The following is a 15,372-nucleotide window of genomic DNA, read 5'->3' on the forward strand; positions in this document are numbered from 1 at the left end:
TGATGCACAGTTGCAAACTTACTAGAATCCCTATTTCCTTGCACAATCAGAAGTATACTTTGCAAATGAGAACTGCAGACACTTGTTTGTTTTTATTTTAGATTAAATCAATTTAATCAATGATGTGAAGTCTAAATAAAATTTAGACTTCACACTTCATATCACTTACTGCTATTGTCATATTAGCAGTGACAAGACCAATAAGTGATGTCAAGTCTAAATTATCTAGCTGCCAGTTATAGTCAGAATTAAATAATGTGACAAACAGCGCGTGATTCAATGGTAGCCAGACTAACCGGAAAGACTAACTACCAGGGAGAAGTTTAATGGATTTTATCAGTCTATGATTTATTTAATGTTACCATTTCATTTTGTTTTCTATTTAATGCTCACCAAGTTCCGTAAGTAATTCAGTTGAGAAGATTAGAAACATAATTTGTTTGTAGTCAGAAATTGGTAGACCATGAATACACAGCGAGTTACCTTTATTGTCTTACCAACAAAATTGCTAGATGATGTAACTCAAAATTAAACTACTGATACCATGTACTTCAAATGTTGTCGTACAGCAATATAGCAACTGTATAACAATTAACTCAATGTACTAAATTGAAAACTACGAAAATGACTTATCCAAATTCCAAAAGAATAATCAAACGAGCGAATAATCCTAACATAGATTTTGCTTGGTAATAGACTGTTGCATGTTTATAAATTGGTAAAACTTTAGTTGGTGACAACCAGAACTATATAAACCAGATAATAAACTCTATGTATAACTAGGATGGGTTAAGGACCTGAGTTTTTTTAGCAAAACCTCGTATTGGGTGAAAACTGAACCACACTGAGATTGTATTTGGAAGAGAACATCTACTGATCGAAATCAACCAATCACGTAAAAGTTGATAGGCTATCTCGATGAGGTAACAACATTGAATAGATGATGTGTAGCCATACAGGATAATAATGCCATTGAGGTCAGAAGTGATGAAATAGCTAATAAAAACATATTATTAACAAGAGTAGAATTTACCAGGATTTGTTTATAAAATAACTCTGAAAACCCCCTGAGCACATCCAGTGAAAAAGTCCATGAAATCAGATTATAGCGAGGGAGAGACAAGAGATGAGATGTATAGCGGATGGCTGCTCTGACTACACAGTGACACAGCTAAATGACAAATGATGAATAAATATACGAATGCAAACATGAAGAAATACAAATAACCTGACAAACATTCCAAAATAGATGATCATTTTTGAAGCGTCATCATCACTTCTTAAGTCACTCTTAAATGGCTCGAAGAGAAAATTAATAAAATGGAATCAATTTCCGGTTGGATGGTAGCCCAACTCCATTTTAATTTACAGATCTATCAGATACTACACCAGCAAAAAAACCAGTTTTTAATGAACAGCAATGCATGAATACTTGAGCTGAAGAAACCTACAAGTTACTAACCGATTGCGGATGAACACGCACAACCGGATGCCCCGGCAGTGCTCAGAGCTGGCCCAGAGTTTCCTGCCGACGCGAAGAAAAGCACGCCATGATTTTCCACAGCATCATTTATGACATCAAAGCACCGGCTATAAGATAGAATAGTAATTGCAATTAGCAAGGTGATAGCAACAATTAGTAAACTTTGGGCTCTGATATATGACTTCCTCAATAGTGGAAACATCAAACTGATAACCTATAAGTTTATATATAAGTATAAACATTATATATATAAACATTATATATATAAACATTATATATATATATACATATTACTAGTGACACTAAGCTAAGTGAGCTTAATGGAATGCATATAAATGGTGATATCATTAGTTAAAATATGTCTATGGATGTTATACGAATAGTAACACCATAGGGTAAAATAACTATGGAATGTACACTATTTTACTAGAGACGTCATAGAGTAAGATAACTCCATGAAATGGATACAAGGTACACTTGCCTATCATCACACCATCGGACTGTCTCTCCAAAACTCAAATTGACGAGGTCGCATTTCCATTCAATGACCCGAACCATCTGAAAAAAACATTGGTTGATATGAAAAGCTACGACTAAATATCAGTTTGTCAGATTCCACTGCAAGCGAGAGGTAATCTGCATATGACCTTCAAATAATAATAATGTAAACAAATCTCTGCATGTCTATGCTATAGACAGCCATAATATATACATCTATGTACATATTATGGCTACAACAGGCTATGTTGTTCAGAATGGGCAAACAAGTCTGTCCAAAATGGGTGCAGTAAAAAGAATGCAGAATCTGGTCTCTTATTTTCCACAACGAAATGCCAGTAAATTCGCCTAGGTAATATTTCATCTGTATTGATTGCTATAAAAAGAGTTTTTGATCATAAAACTTTTCCAGTTTATTTATTTTGAACAGCAAACTGTCTCAAAAGATGCAAGCATGACTAGATAACCCTTACAGGTTTACTTGCAATAAAATTCATATTACAGTTATTTGGTATCAAAAGGTTTACTACGTCTCACTCTGATGTGTTGGAGGTGCAAAATATGTGGAAATGTGATTACAAGCCCTTAAAAACTCAAAACGAACAGTTAACCCTTTCAGTGCCATCCATGTACAAATTTAGCTATCGGGCTAGTGCCAGCCATTTTACTGAAAATTGCCGATATTGCTTCAAGATATGTATATATATTTTTTCAATTTCAAACTCTATCTAGAACATTTTTGTATCATATTTTAACTTCTCAACGTTTTAACTAACACAGCTATGCAAAAGATTTAATGTATATATACTTTGTACGATGATAAAGCTATGTGAAGCGATTGCTACGAAGCTAAGACGATCCTCCACAATGTTTCTTACTCTTACAAAACCATGACTTTCACCACTATCAGAGTCACTGCTGCTACTTGAATTATCTGTATAATCACGAAAATCTAAATAGGCTATAACGCCATCAACATAAGTAATTACCTGTTTTCTGACTTGCGCGACACTTAGAAAAACTTACAAAAAAATTGTTCGTTTTTAGGTTAGTAGTTCTCAAACAAAAGTTTAAAATTGCTCCGTTATTTTAGGCTAATTTTATAGAGATATCTTTGGACAACGTTGTCAATATTATGAGTCTTAAAGACCGTGGGTTATGTTGTGAACGAATAATACCATGAAGTAACTATGCAATTACTGAGAAAGTAGCGATTATGCGTCTACGGCACTCGACCATAGAAAACGCATTTATGCGTCTACGGCATTGAAAGGGTTACCCGCACTCATCACAAAATTTCGTTGATTCGACAATGTGCTTAAACATTGTGGTTATTGTTTTGACACATGATGTTATCACGTGAAATTAAAGGCCAATAAGAGGCTCAATATGAAACAGCAATAGTAAACGTGAAATTAAAAGCCAATAAGAGGCTCAATATGAAACAGCAATAGTAAACGTCTCGTAGCACTAGTTTATGACAAACACTGCGGGTTCAACCGAAAAGCCCATATCAAATATAGATGAGCTCTATGTTACAGTTTTGGTTCGGCTTGGTCTAATCATGCAGTTGTAATCTGATCATGTGACCCGTACTTCCTGCCAAATAGCGCGAACAATTTCTGCAACATTTTTCGACTATCACAAAAACTATCACGACCAACAGGCTCATCGTGTTTATCAAAGAATGATATGCACTCCTTCGAGTTGAGGTTAAAAAATGACACGAATTTTTACGGTAGGCTTTAAGATGCCAGTACTCAAAGTAACATCATTACAACGATGATGAAATAGACGTGTAAGAACAATAGACGTGGTTTTATTGAAGGCTTGAAGTATATTTGTGAAAATATTTCGACGAATGAGGTTGCATGAAAGTGTAAACAGAAGCCATCGTGTTCATCTACGTCCCATTTGAGCCGTTTTGGAAAGGGATTCCAATCTACAGCGTTTTCGTGATGGCTGCGATTAACTGTTCGTTTTTGCTTTTAAGAGCTTGTAATCACATTTCCACATATTTTGCACCTACAACACAGAAGAGTAAAACGTGTTAAACCTTTTGATACCGAATAACTGTGATGTGAATTTTGTTGCAAGTCAACCTTTAATATTTCAATGACAAACAAGAATCCATAAAAATAAAACATTAAACCTTAAATTCGGGTCAAACGAGAGGGGTAATCCAAACAGTGTCAGCCAGAAGCACTAACTTGCCCATCATTAGTAAAAAAAAGTAGCACTTAATGACAAGATAAACAAAAGTTGAAATTGTTCCCACGAATTAGGGCAGCTTTCAATTTAGTGAATATGAACCCGCAATGAGCCAGAGTAAGGTGCTCAACTCTGGTTCACAATGTCCATACATGAACAACAATGGCCTACCTATAAATTACTGTGTCCCACCAGTCCCTTATGCCCACCTACAAGCTGCTGTGCCCTAGCTATTATATCCTATAATAACATTAAGAACACTGAGCTCTACCAATGATCTTGTGTCTCACACCTATAATCTCCAGTGCCCGCATATGGCCCTTTGATCCAAACCTACAGGCCACTTCGTTCCACCATTATAGTTCACCAATCACATGTTCCACAGTAGGCCTACTACAGCAACGAGCACAGCAAGTAATTTACTAGGTCCATGGCCGCGTTAGTATTGTGATGGTTTTCCTTTTTAACATCAACAATAATACGAGTTGCCTTCTCTGTGTTAATCACTCATGATAACCATAAAGTGTTGTGATGGATTGCTACTGATAAAGTATATTACACAGTTTCTTGGTTTTAGATTTATTTGCTTCAAGTGAACCATATTTTATAGCACTATATCATGCCATATAGGAAAGTCTGACTGCTTGAAATATATATATATATATATATATATTACATGTTTCTAGCATTAATGAAAGTGTATAGCCTACTATACAGTAAAGGACGAACTAATATGAGGATTTACAGAGGCAACGGTATATACCAATTACCAGGTAGGCTGTAACGTTGGTAACTATCCAACAGTCTTGGATATGGTAAGAGGCAATAAAACCTGGTGGTTACAGCCTCTTCAAGTCATGAGGAGATTTGAAATATGGGGTATCCTAGAGAGGCCTACCTCCGCTGGCCTCTACTAGAATACGCCAGGCAGTGGTCTCCATGGCGTACAAGCACTGCAGCATTAATCACCTGTTTTTACAAGTAATAATTTTAATTTAACAATTAATACGCTATTAATACACTGTCACATACAATTAATATACATTAATACAGGTATTAATACAAGTATTACAAGTATTAATACATTAATACAATTAAAAAAGGGGAATATTTTATAAATCTAACGAAAGCATTCCAATTCTTTTTAGTTGAAATTGATTTTCATTTTGACTTGATCTGTAAAGAGTGAAAATGGTATTATTCTTACATACTTTAAATATATTATTATACAATTTACAAATTGAAAACTCCTGTTACGATATGTGGACCATGTGATCAGTTTTAAAATTTGCTAGACTTCAAATGCTGTGGGTAACAGTATATCCTAGCTTTACAATGAGATATCATTACAAAATGACACTTAGCAGTTTTTTTGACAGTGTAAAACCAAGACCGAGTTAAAGATTTGCAGCCTTTAAAAACAACATAGCTAGCTTACTGACATATTCTGATGTTAATATGTTATAAACCTTTTCAATTTGATTGGCCACTAGTATCTTTAAAGCTATATAGCTGAATCTATATATCTTTAAAGCTATATAGCTGTAAAGATACTAGTGGCCAATCAAATTGAAAAGGCTCACAAAGCACACACGTACACGATGTCCCAGTTTCTGAAGAGAAAGCTAATCGATAATCCCTGCTTATCAAGGTTATTCAAAGATTGCTTAACCTTCAATGCATAGAAACACCTACAACTATGAAGGTTTGACCCATAAACACTCTCTCTATGATTATTTTTAAGAGTAATTCCTTCAATGAAAAAAAAAATTATGATAACTAAACTTTATGAGCATAACAGTAGGCACGTCTACAATGCAAATAATCTGTTCCAGGAACGTTCATGTTATAGGGATTTTACATTATCACAGTAAAATACATGTAAATTGCCTAAGCCGTTCCAACATCTTTCAAAACTCACTCCTTTGGGCGTGCAGAAAAGAAAGGCAACTCAAATTTTTTAATTTGTGGGCTGTACCGTAACAGCAGCATTATTGGTTTGCATCGACAACTTTTCCCCATTTTCCTATCAACCTCACTGGTTTTGTACACCATGATTGTGGTAATTTTAAAATTAAGTTGACAGGAAGTACACATTTTCAATGTTTATTTATGATGATTTGCTTATTTTCTTTAAACAGCAAACTCTATTCTGCAAAGTAAAACTACCATTAATAATAAATATTTCATATGTCTACAAAAAAGCAAAACGACAAAATATTTGTAATCTGAATCCATCTGTATCCGAGGGTCAAGGTTAGGATAAAAAAGAACTGTCGACGATGCACTAACTAGTGACATTCGGATCGGTGGACCAACGCTGTAACGCCTGCATCTGTCTTTGTATTTATGAACAATAGCACAGCTACCTACTCTCTGTTTTGTCGAGACATCTGATGACCTATGACGACGAACTAGCATGTTGCGAAAGTTGTATATGTAATAGATATAATGCTAAACGCACATCATTTTTTTCCTAGCAACTGTGGCGAGATAGATTAACATTCAAATCGAATTTGAAAACACGACTTGACAGTTTACTATGTCCAGTTTACTTCACTTGACAGTTTACTATGTCCAGTTTACTTCACTTGACAGTTGACAATGTCCATATACAAAACACTGTGGCCTACCAATAATTTACTGTGCCGACCAGTCCCGGTTGCCCACCTTACAACATTGACACTTGACCGCCCTTTGTTGAGAATATAAAACCAAATCCATTCTTTCCGTAATACGGATTATAACGGATTATATGGATTATAACGGATTATATGGATGCCGTATATGGAATTTATTACGTAGGAAGCAAAAACTTTACAAAAATTATTTACTTCATCTAGAATTTAGGAAATAGGAAGTATGTTATTGGAGCGTCTAGTGTATGTGGGTTTTTATTCCACGTTTTAAATTCTACCATAGCCATTTACATGAGTTTGCTAAAACAAAATTTATTTCAAGTTTTAATTTAATGCCAAAAAGAATATAATATTGCATATTCCTGAATCTTTTAATTTTAGAAACCACAAAAAAACATAAAAGTAACATGAGTTTCCCACACTGTAAATTAATAACACGAAACAACCAGAATATTATAACAACGAAGGAGATGCTTAACAGTCTAAACCAATCATCTAGAATTAAATTCAATAAATCATTCAATAAATTCAACTAGAATTTATGAGCTGGATCTCTTGCTATGTGAAAATGTGCCTAAAAGTACATCTTCAAACAAATTGCGATATCTTCGAAGCATTGAAATAATTTGACTACGGCTAATAAAGAGCAACACACAAAACTACAAACTATGAAGCTCGCATAGAGAAGTTGGTTGTTTTACTCTAATGTTGAGCTAATGAAATGAACATTGCGAGAGCATTACAAGACCTATGCAGTGTGGCAGATGCCTCTGATGGTATCAACTCGCAAGCTACCACACTGTTTACCATATTCAAAATGATCCTACAATCACTAACCTCTAAATAGCATGTATCATCTGAATAGAATTGCGTGGTGAGTGGTTTTCAATATTAGGTATTGTCTTGTTATTCTGACTGAACATATTAGCAAAATAACTTCCAATGAAGCGATTTTTATGCCCGTTGCTAGGAGTTTCTTAATTAGCATTAAGACAAAAATCCTACAAAAGGAGTGAAGTACTGCAAGAATATGTCTGATCGATTAAAAATTAGCCGTAAGTCTTCTGATCCACCTTAACCCTTGCATAATGAGTTTCAATATAAAGCTTGGTGATGGTGCACCGATGTTGTTTTGTTTTATGGTTGTTGTTTGGCAGAATTTGAAAAAAAAACATTTGTTTGAAATAAAATTGTCACTAAAGGAATATACAGATATAGTATATATTATATGAATATAATATGTATACAATATATATACATGTACATATTTTAGAAGCTTCAACAAAAAGAATTTTTTACTGGCCAGAATGATGATGACGATAATTGGCCTATGATAATTGGCCTAATTTTCTACTGGCCAATGATGCTGATTGTTGACACGTTAGGACAATAAATTTCGTCATGAAAAACCTTGACAAATGTACAAATAAAGATCTCTATAACAGAAAGGACAGTTTCCCATGACAGGAAGTTAGCAGGGTGGAGACAAAGAAAACAACAGCTGAGCTATGAGTCTAAGACTCTAATCTTCACGACTCGTCTCAACTTTTTCACTACTGCGCTAAAATCACTATTCTGACCATATTAATTCAAACAGATTTTCGGAAATTCGATGTACCACTAGTATTTATGCAATATCTCGGGAATCAATGCAGATATCGTTTTACTGTAAATTACATCTTATTCAGAACAAAATTCTCTACAAGATCTTTGGGGAATCCCACTCTTGCAAAATCTGACGCTTCCTTTGCATTGAACGAATGCGGTGTATTTTTAATTGCCATGATGATAGCGATCTGGTTTTCTCATTTTAAAAAGGAGAAATGAAATTGCTTAATAAAAAAAGGTTTTTGATTGGTTGCACGTGATTGGCATCAATGTCGTTTCATTGAAACCCAAATTTGATTGGTCTAGCTAATGTGTAGGCTTCGTGATGACCAGAAAAATGAAATCCTATTGATTAACCGATTCCTCGGCTTACGGTCTGTACTTCCATTACCGCGATTACCGATACATCAGCTCACGGTAGTGCAAGAGTCAAGTCTAGTACTTACGGCTCGCAATATAGCTGAAACTGTCTCCTCGGATCCTGATATTCTAGCATCACCTACTTTAATGGCGACTATCTTGGCTCCTGGTGCCACGCCATTCTTCTCAGGGCAGTCGGGTATATGGGCAGCAGCTATGCTTGCCACATGAGTACCATGAGACCCTGCAAAGTCACTGAGAATTACGGACATGCTCGTTAATCCTGTGAGCTTGACGCCGCTGTGTCTCAACAGTTATTCTGACATAATCACTGGACTAAGCATTTCTCTCTAACTTATCAGAAAGAGTTTTCAAGATAAACTTACAAAAATTTTAGTAAATTTTATCTGAAAGTATCAACATTTTCTAGAATTTGTGAATGTTTTTGATGCTTGAAGTGATCTGACTTCCAGAATGCTTGAAGATTAAAATCGACCAAACTTCATCGCGATTAAAACGCTAAAAAAAACGTGCGAAATGACATCACTAGTTACTATTGTTGCGATAGTCGATATCGGCTATCGCGTTCAAGTTGCAGCTTTACACGTCTCTATTTTGTCGATGTCTTGGCAACTTTAGATGCCATAATCAGCCTTTTACGTGATCAGAGTGTTTTAACCACGATCGAATTTTACCAATTTTAATCTTGAAACACATGCTGGCAATCACATTACCTCAAACATCAAAAACAATTGAAAATGATAGAAAACTACTGATGCTTTCTGACAGAATCTACGAAAATTTTGTGTGAGTTCATCTTTAAGTAAAACAACAATTTAAGAAAAATAATCGCTTAGAAAAAGGACAGTGCGTTGAGCTCAACTGATGTTCACAATGAAAAATTTTGCATAGTTGACGCGCTCTGATACAGCGGCTTGCAGTTACAGTCATCCTTTGGTTTTACCAGCTGCTCAATGTGTTTGACAGTCTCAAGTGACAGATTAGGGTCCAGTGAGTGACAGATTAAAGTCAGCCAGGTGAAAGATGACATACAGTTAAGTGACAGGCAATTGACAGATGAGGGACAATAGCCTGGGGTCCAAGTAACGTTTGAATAAGAGCCAATAATTACGCTAACTTTCCATGAAGTAAGACCATTATTGAGCGGTGCTACAATGCACTGACTAATGCTTATATCAGACAACGTACAATTGAAGTCAAAATCAAAGTCATTGTTATGATGACTTGAATGTCAAGAACCTGTTGCACAACTCAGTCTATAATAAGGGAGACAAACCACGTTAACGACATAGCTATTTAAACCTAAGTCGTGTTTTTGAACAGTAAAGATTCTGCAAAGTACAAAACTAACATGATGGACAAAGAGTCAACAGAGTTCTTCAATGTATCTCAGCTGAAATCTGTGGGATGTCCAACTGGCACATTTTTTTATAAATCAATGACCTGAATCTCCCCATGACCAGTGTCGTATAGTTTCACAGTCCCGTGACCAAAAGCCGGAAACAAAAATGCTTGATTCCAAACGAACCCGATCGACATACTGATCTCTAATGGAATATTCTTACCTCACTCTCAACATCTCACTCTTTTGCATTTACTTTACTTTATTACAAAAAATCATTTGTAGTTTCTTGTAGGAAATTTTGTCCTTTTTCAAATGGTATATAATACAACAATCAACTTCAGAGCGACTGCCAATGGGAGGAATTTTTGTTGGTTAGTGTTGCGGCCTCTCCATTATAACTTTTATTAAACAACAGTGGGCGCGGCTTGTTTGTTTGGAGCCGTGCGAGCTCCGATATGCGCATCCGTTAGCGGCGAAACTCTGTGAAGTTATACAGCTCTGCACTGGCAGAGTCATATAGCTTTACAAAGTCTCGCGACCAAAACCAGAAATAAAAATGTCCGATTCCAAACAAACCCGATCGACATACTGATCTCTAATGGAATATTCATACCTCGCTCTCAATACCGCTCTTTTTTGCATTTACTTTACGTTTTTACAAAAACGTTATTAGCAGCTTTTTGTAGGAGATTTAGTTTTCTTTCAAATGGTTCATGATACAACAATCAATTTTAAAGCGACTGCTAATGGGAGTAGTTTTTGTTGATTAATGTTGCGGCCTCTCCATTGTAACTTTTATAAAAATAGTAGGCGTGTCCTGTTTGTTTGGAATCGAGCGCGCTCCCCTATACGCTTCTGTTGGTCGCGGGACTCTGTGAAACTATACGGCTCTGCCCATGACTTTGTCTCATGAACTCTTAGTAACTTTTGGTAATCAACTACTAGAATCTGCCTGCTAGACTCCCAATTACCTGAAACAGAGAAGGTTCAGCCTAACAAAGCCAACAATGTTATACACACAGGATGGCAAGATTTCTATCATCTAGTCAGGATATTACAGGATAGGCCAGAGGTGATTGTAATCAAACAGTAAACCACAACACGCCACGCAAACAGTTACGTAGGGTTTGCTTATCAGCCTGCATTAGGAAAAGCCCTCATACATCTAGAAATGAAAACAAAATACTGTGCTAACCTTTGTTGGCTACCCGCTACAAATAAGTTTAAAATCCTAACCATTCCTGATTCTTATTTCTACACGTCATATTCTGCGCACAATTCCTTTGGCTCAAAGTATCTACTATCAGCTAACCTAAGGGCAGCGAGACATCAAAAATGAGATAGGAGAGCCTAGATTCCCTCATGTCGCTGGTACGAATGTCTTCTCAATGGTCAAATAGAGTTAAAAGTCTACCTTTTTGGACTAATCAGCTGGTGCACTGCACATTTCTATGTACATTTCAGCATGTTCGTTTTGGCATTTAACAACATGTTTTGTAAAAATTTAATTATTATCAGTAGTAAAAATGAAATAAGACGGTGATCGTGACATTGGTTTTTACTTAATTATCTATGTCACGATCACCGTCTTATTTCATTTTTACTACTAAAAATAATTAAATTTTTACAAAACATGTTGTTAAATGCCAAAACGAACATGCTGAAAAGTACATAAAAATGTGCAGTGCAATACAACGGGACTTGTATGCACTGCACATTTCTGGGTTGACATTGTACGGGTTAATGCAGACAATATAACGGGTAGCTTTCTCAGGCATGTGGTGGAAAACTCCGGTTTTTACTTAATTATCTGAGTTTTCCACCACATGCCTGAGAAAGCTACCCGTTATATTTACATTTCACTATTCATTCTAAAGTTAGCCTTTATCCTCAGTAATCTTGCAGCTGAAAACAGCCATTAATGCTCCATATTTGGCATGTCTACCGGCTCAATGGTAGTTTGTCTTTAATGTTATTGCGCTCTTTCGCACCAAAATATTGAAATCTTACTAAAGCTTTAGAATAAAGGATGTTAACTCACTCATCACCAGAGCAAAAGTTCGTAATTTCTACCAATGTGATGACACCTTTAGTTGTCAAATAATTACCAATAAGGTGACTAAGGTCTAATGTGCATATTAGACATGTAAGATTTTCCATCGGTGAAACACGTATAATAGTTTGGTTGGTTCAGTCTTTTAAAACAGCAGTGATAACAGCACACATTCAAAACTCTACATCGGAAATTAATTTGAAACAAATTCTGATTTTTCTCATTAAAACCATCCTATTAGCAGCAAATACTCCCATATGAATGTAACTTGCTGCTTCATTTCTCAGTCAAATAACTTACTACTACTCATTAATATGTACTGCAAGCAATTACACACAGTTGAAAGATTTTCATCACATAACTGCACATTGACTGTAAAATGATGTGATGTGACTTCCATGACATCACCATGATAAATAATAAATTGTTTCTAACAACATGACAACGATATAATAAGAGAAATCCATCACTTGAATAACCTCCATATATCATACTGTTACGAGTCGCGTGGTAAACTCAAGCCCTATTTTAGCTAAATGCTGGAATGTAAACCATGTAATACACAAAAGGGGCACTCAATTGTAAAAACCGACATATTATATGTACTTGGGCTTTCACTTCTTATGTGCCGTACACACACTCTTGCTTACCTCCAGTAGAGCAAATTTCCAGAACATTCCCTTCATCGTATATGTTGAAGGAGTAGTTGTACATATCGACATCGGAAAACCTGCTAAATTGATGTTCCTCTCTGTAGCTGGCCATCAGATTACAAGACTGTAGATCACCTGACTCACTTGTGTCAACACATGCCCTAGAGAGAACCAGCACGGATACAAGTTCCAAAGGCTGAGGGTAGTAAATGGTAAGTGACTTAACCATTTCATTTACAGCAAACAAGAAAAGAACTATTTCCCTACATAAGCTCGATTCACCTATTGAAAAGTAAAACTGCACAGGTGACATCAAACGAGTGTATTCTATTTTTTTGTCTAGAAACAAAAGACCAGTTGGTTGAAACAAAGGTTTGTCACCAGACTGAGAGAACTAATATCTTTTATTTCAATGCATCAGTTGAGATGTTTGTTATGTGTGCATTTAGGGATATAAAGGTGAAGTCGCACCAAAACTACATTTGGTACCCTTAGCCTGCTTTTTGTGAAAAGACATGATGAAATCTCAATTAATTTCGTGCTTTTATAGTTACCTACGCATCAAAGGTTACATAGCAAGTTATTGCAGATGAAATGAAAAGGCTACATTTGCTCTACGTTTCATAAAATGAATCATTCAATAGTTTAGTTAACGCGCATTATCTACTTGTGAAATATCAAGACATACCGTAAGTCCTTATGCCCAAGCCACGCGGCTTGTCGTTGGGCGCGGCTTCTGGTTCAAGGTCATAGGCCGCGGCTAAAGCCAAGTTTTTAAAACTTACGTGAGGCTTAGGGCGGCTTCTCGATAAATGCGGTCTCTGCTCAGTTCCGCGCTATAACCATAGAATCGCAGTCAAGATACACTTTTATGTACGAGATTTTGGCGAACTACTCGTTTATTTTCAATGTCATGTTTATGGAATACTTTAGACTAAAGAATAATTTATCGCTAATGTTTAACTCACCACAATCATAGGTTATTAAAACCGTTTCATTCTTGACCGGCATCTATCCATAAACGTGAAGCCCTCTAACAGCGCAATAAAAATTTAGCTGAGACATGGCAAGTAAGTTATTGATGCAAGGGTTTAGGAATTTTAATTCGAACTTGGAAGTAAAAGAAAATTATTTTCACATGTACTGACGTAGCCTCTTTTCTTGTTCAAGAGGATGGGGTATAGCGAAACCCTTCTCAACACTCTCGCTCTTGAAGGGGTCAAGGACGACAAAACCTCAGTCATTAGCCGCGGTCTGTGGGCATACGCGGCTTGTTGGAGGATTATTTTATCTTTCGTGAGTCATCTGGTTTTGAGCACAAGCCTCTTGTGCATGAGGACTTACGGTATAGCAAGACTTGCAATAGCATTAATACGGTTATTGTTCTAAACTTAAAGTATTGCACAACAAATAAACTTCGCAGGACACCTGAGTGAGGCATATGATGCACCATATGTAAAGACTCCCAACCGCAAATAGAACTTAGTACATCAGTGTATGAGGAAGCCGTACATCAGTATATGAGTCCAATCTTTTACTGCAATAATTTACCCACAAGGACAGAAAGCATTCCAACATTCAGCTGCACCTCTCAAAATAGATAATTGTACAACTAAGCAGTTGTGAGACCAATTTTTTTCTTCATTTCTTGACAACCTTAGCTACACTGTTAGAGGACAGTCGCCAACCATCAGTGATGTTACTTCATTTTCCCTCCCTATCGGATTTGTGTGTAAAATAATGCCTTAGAACTTTGTAAATCCGTCGCAGAAAACAAGTTCCGACCAAAAAATGCGTTACCATTTTGAGAGTTTACAGATATAACAGTCTCTCAGAACATATTTTATCTATAATTAACAAGTGGCTTCAAGGATTGCGGTAGGTTGCAGCAAGCTTGATCAACTTTTTAACAGACCTACATACAAATTTGTCGATAATTAACACAAAACTTGTACAAATATTTATCTTAACATACAAAGTCATAAAAATAAACATCTGGCAAAAATAAACAATAAATGTTAAAAATATAAAAAACACATAAACGGAGCCTTTCTAAACAATATCTAGCGTAAGTTAAGGCAAATTATGTCATGCTCCTCTATGGCTGACTGTATCGCTGTGCACACTGCCAATCTTGCACTGTCGTCTGCGTGTCTAAGGGGATAGTGACGATAAAAACTTAATTTTACTGATTATTATTAATTTAATTTATATTTTAACAGAAACTTAGGTTGTTATTTTTAATTCCTAAATAATTTTTTATTCAACGAGTATACATTAATGTTATAGGTAACTATTTGACATATTTATCATCAGTTTATTGAGTTCTGGAATTTAAAGAGATGCAGCATAATCTCTGAATTAATATTTGCTTCTAAATATGTCATGTTTTACATACAGCTTTGTATGTCTATGTCCAGATTACCTTTGCGTGCCGATGTATCATTGTACAAAGAAAAGAAGTCCCAAACATAACGCATGATAGATAAAGAAATTCTGAA

The 15,372-nt window shown here is 35.8% G+C and overlaps 1 protein-coding gene across 2 annotated transcripts in view; it reads right to left on the reverse strand.

Annotated features, from left to right (window-relative positions):
- The window catches only part of LOC137401388 (tripeptidyl-peptidase 2-like), a 58,279-nt gene that overhangs the window by 37,122 nt on the left and 5,785 nt on the right, over positions 1-15,372 (reverse strand). Inside the window, exons 1-5 of one of the 2 annotated variants that reach the window (XM_068087714.1) lie at positions 12,869-12,950; positions 11,286-11,330; positions 8,886-9,043; positions 1,965-2,041; positions 1,463-1,590 (exon numbers count right to left, since the gene is read on the reverse strand). In XM_068087714.1, coding sequence (XP_067943815.1) covers positions 1,463-1,590; positions 1,965-2,041; positions 8,886-9,043; positions 11,286-11,310 — 388 coding nt within the window. In that variant the 5' untranslated portion in view covers positions 11,311-11,330; positions 12,869-12,950. Of the gene's footprint in view, positions 1-1,462; positions 1,591-1,964; positions 2,042-8,885; positions 9,044-11,285; positions 11,331-12,868; positions 13,033-15,372 lie in introns of those variants that run through there. The other variant, XM_068087713.1, reaches the window with a different exon arrangement.

This window comes from Watersipora subatra, chromosome 8 (assembly GCF_963576615.1).
Source record: "Watersipora subatra chromosome 8, tzWatSuba1.1, whole genome shotgun sequence".
NCBI classification, from domain to species: domain Eukaryota; kingdom Metazoa; phylum Bryozoa; class Gymnolaemata; order Cheilostomatida; family Watersiporidae; genus Watersipora; species Watersipora subatra.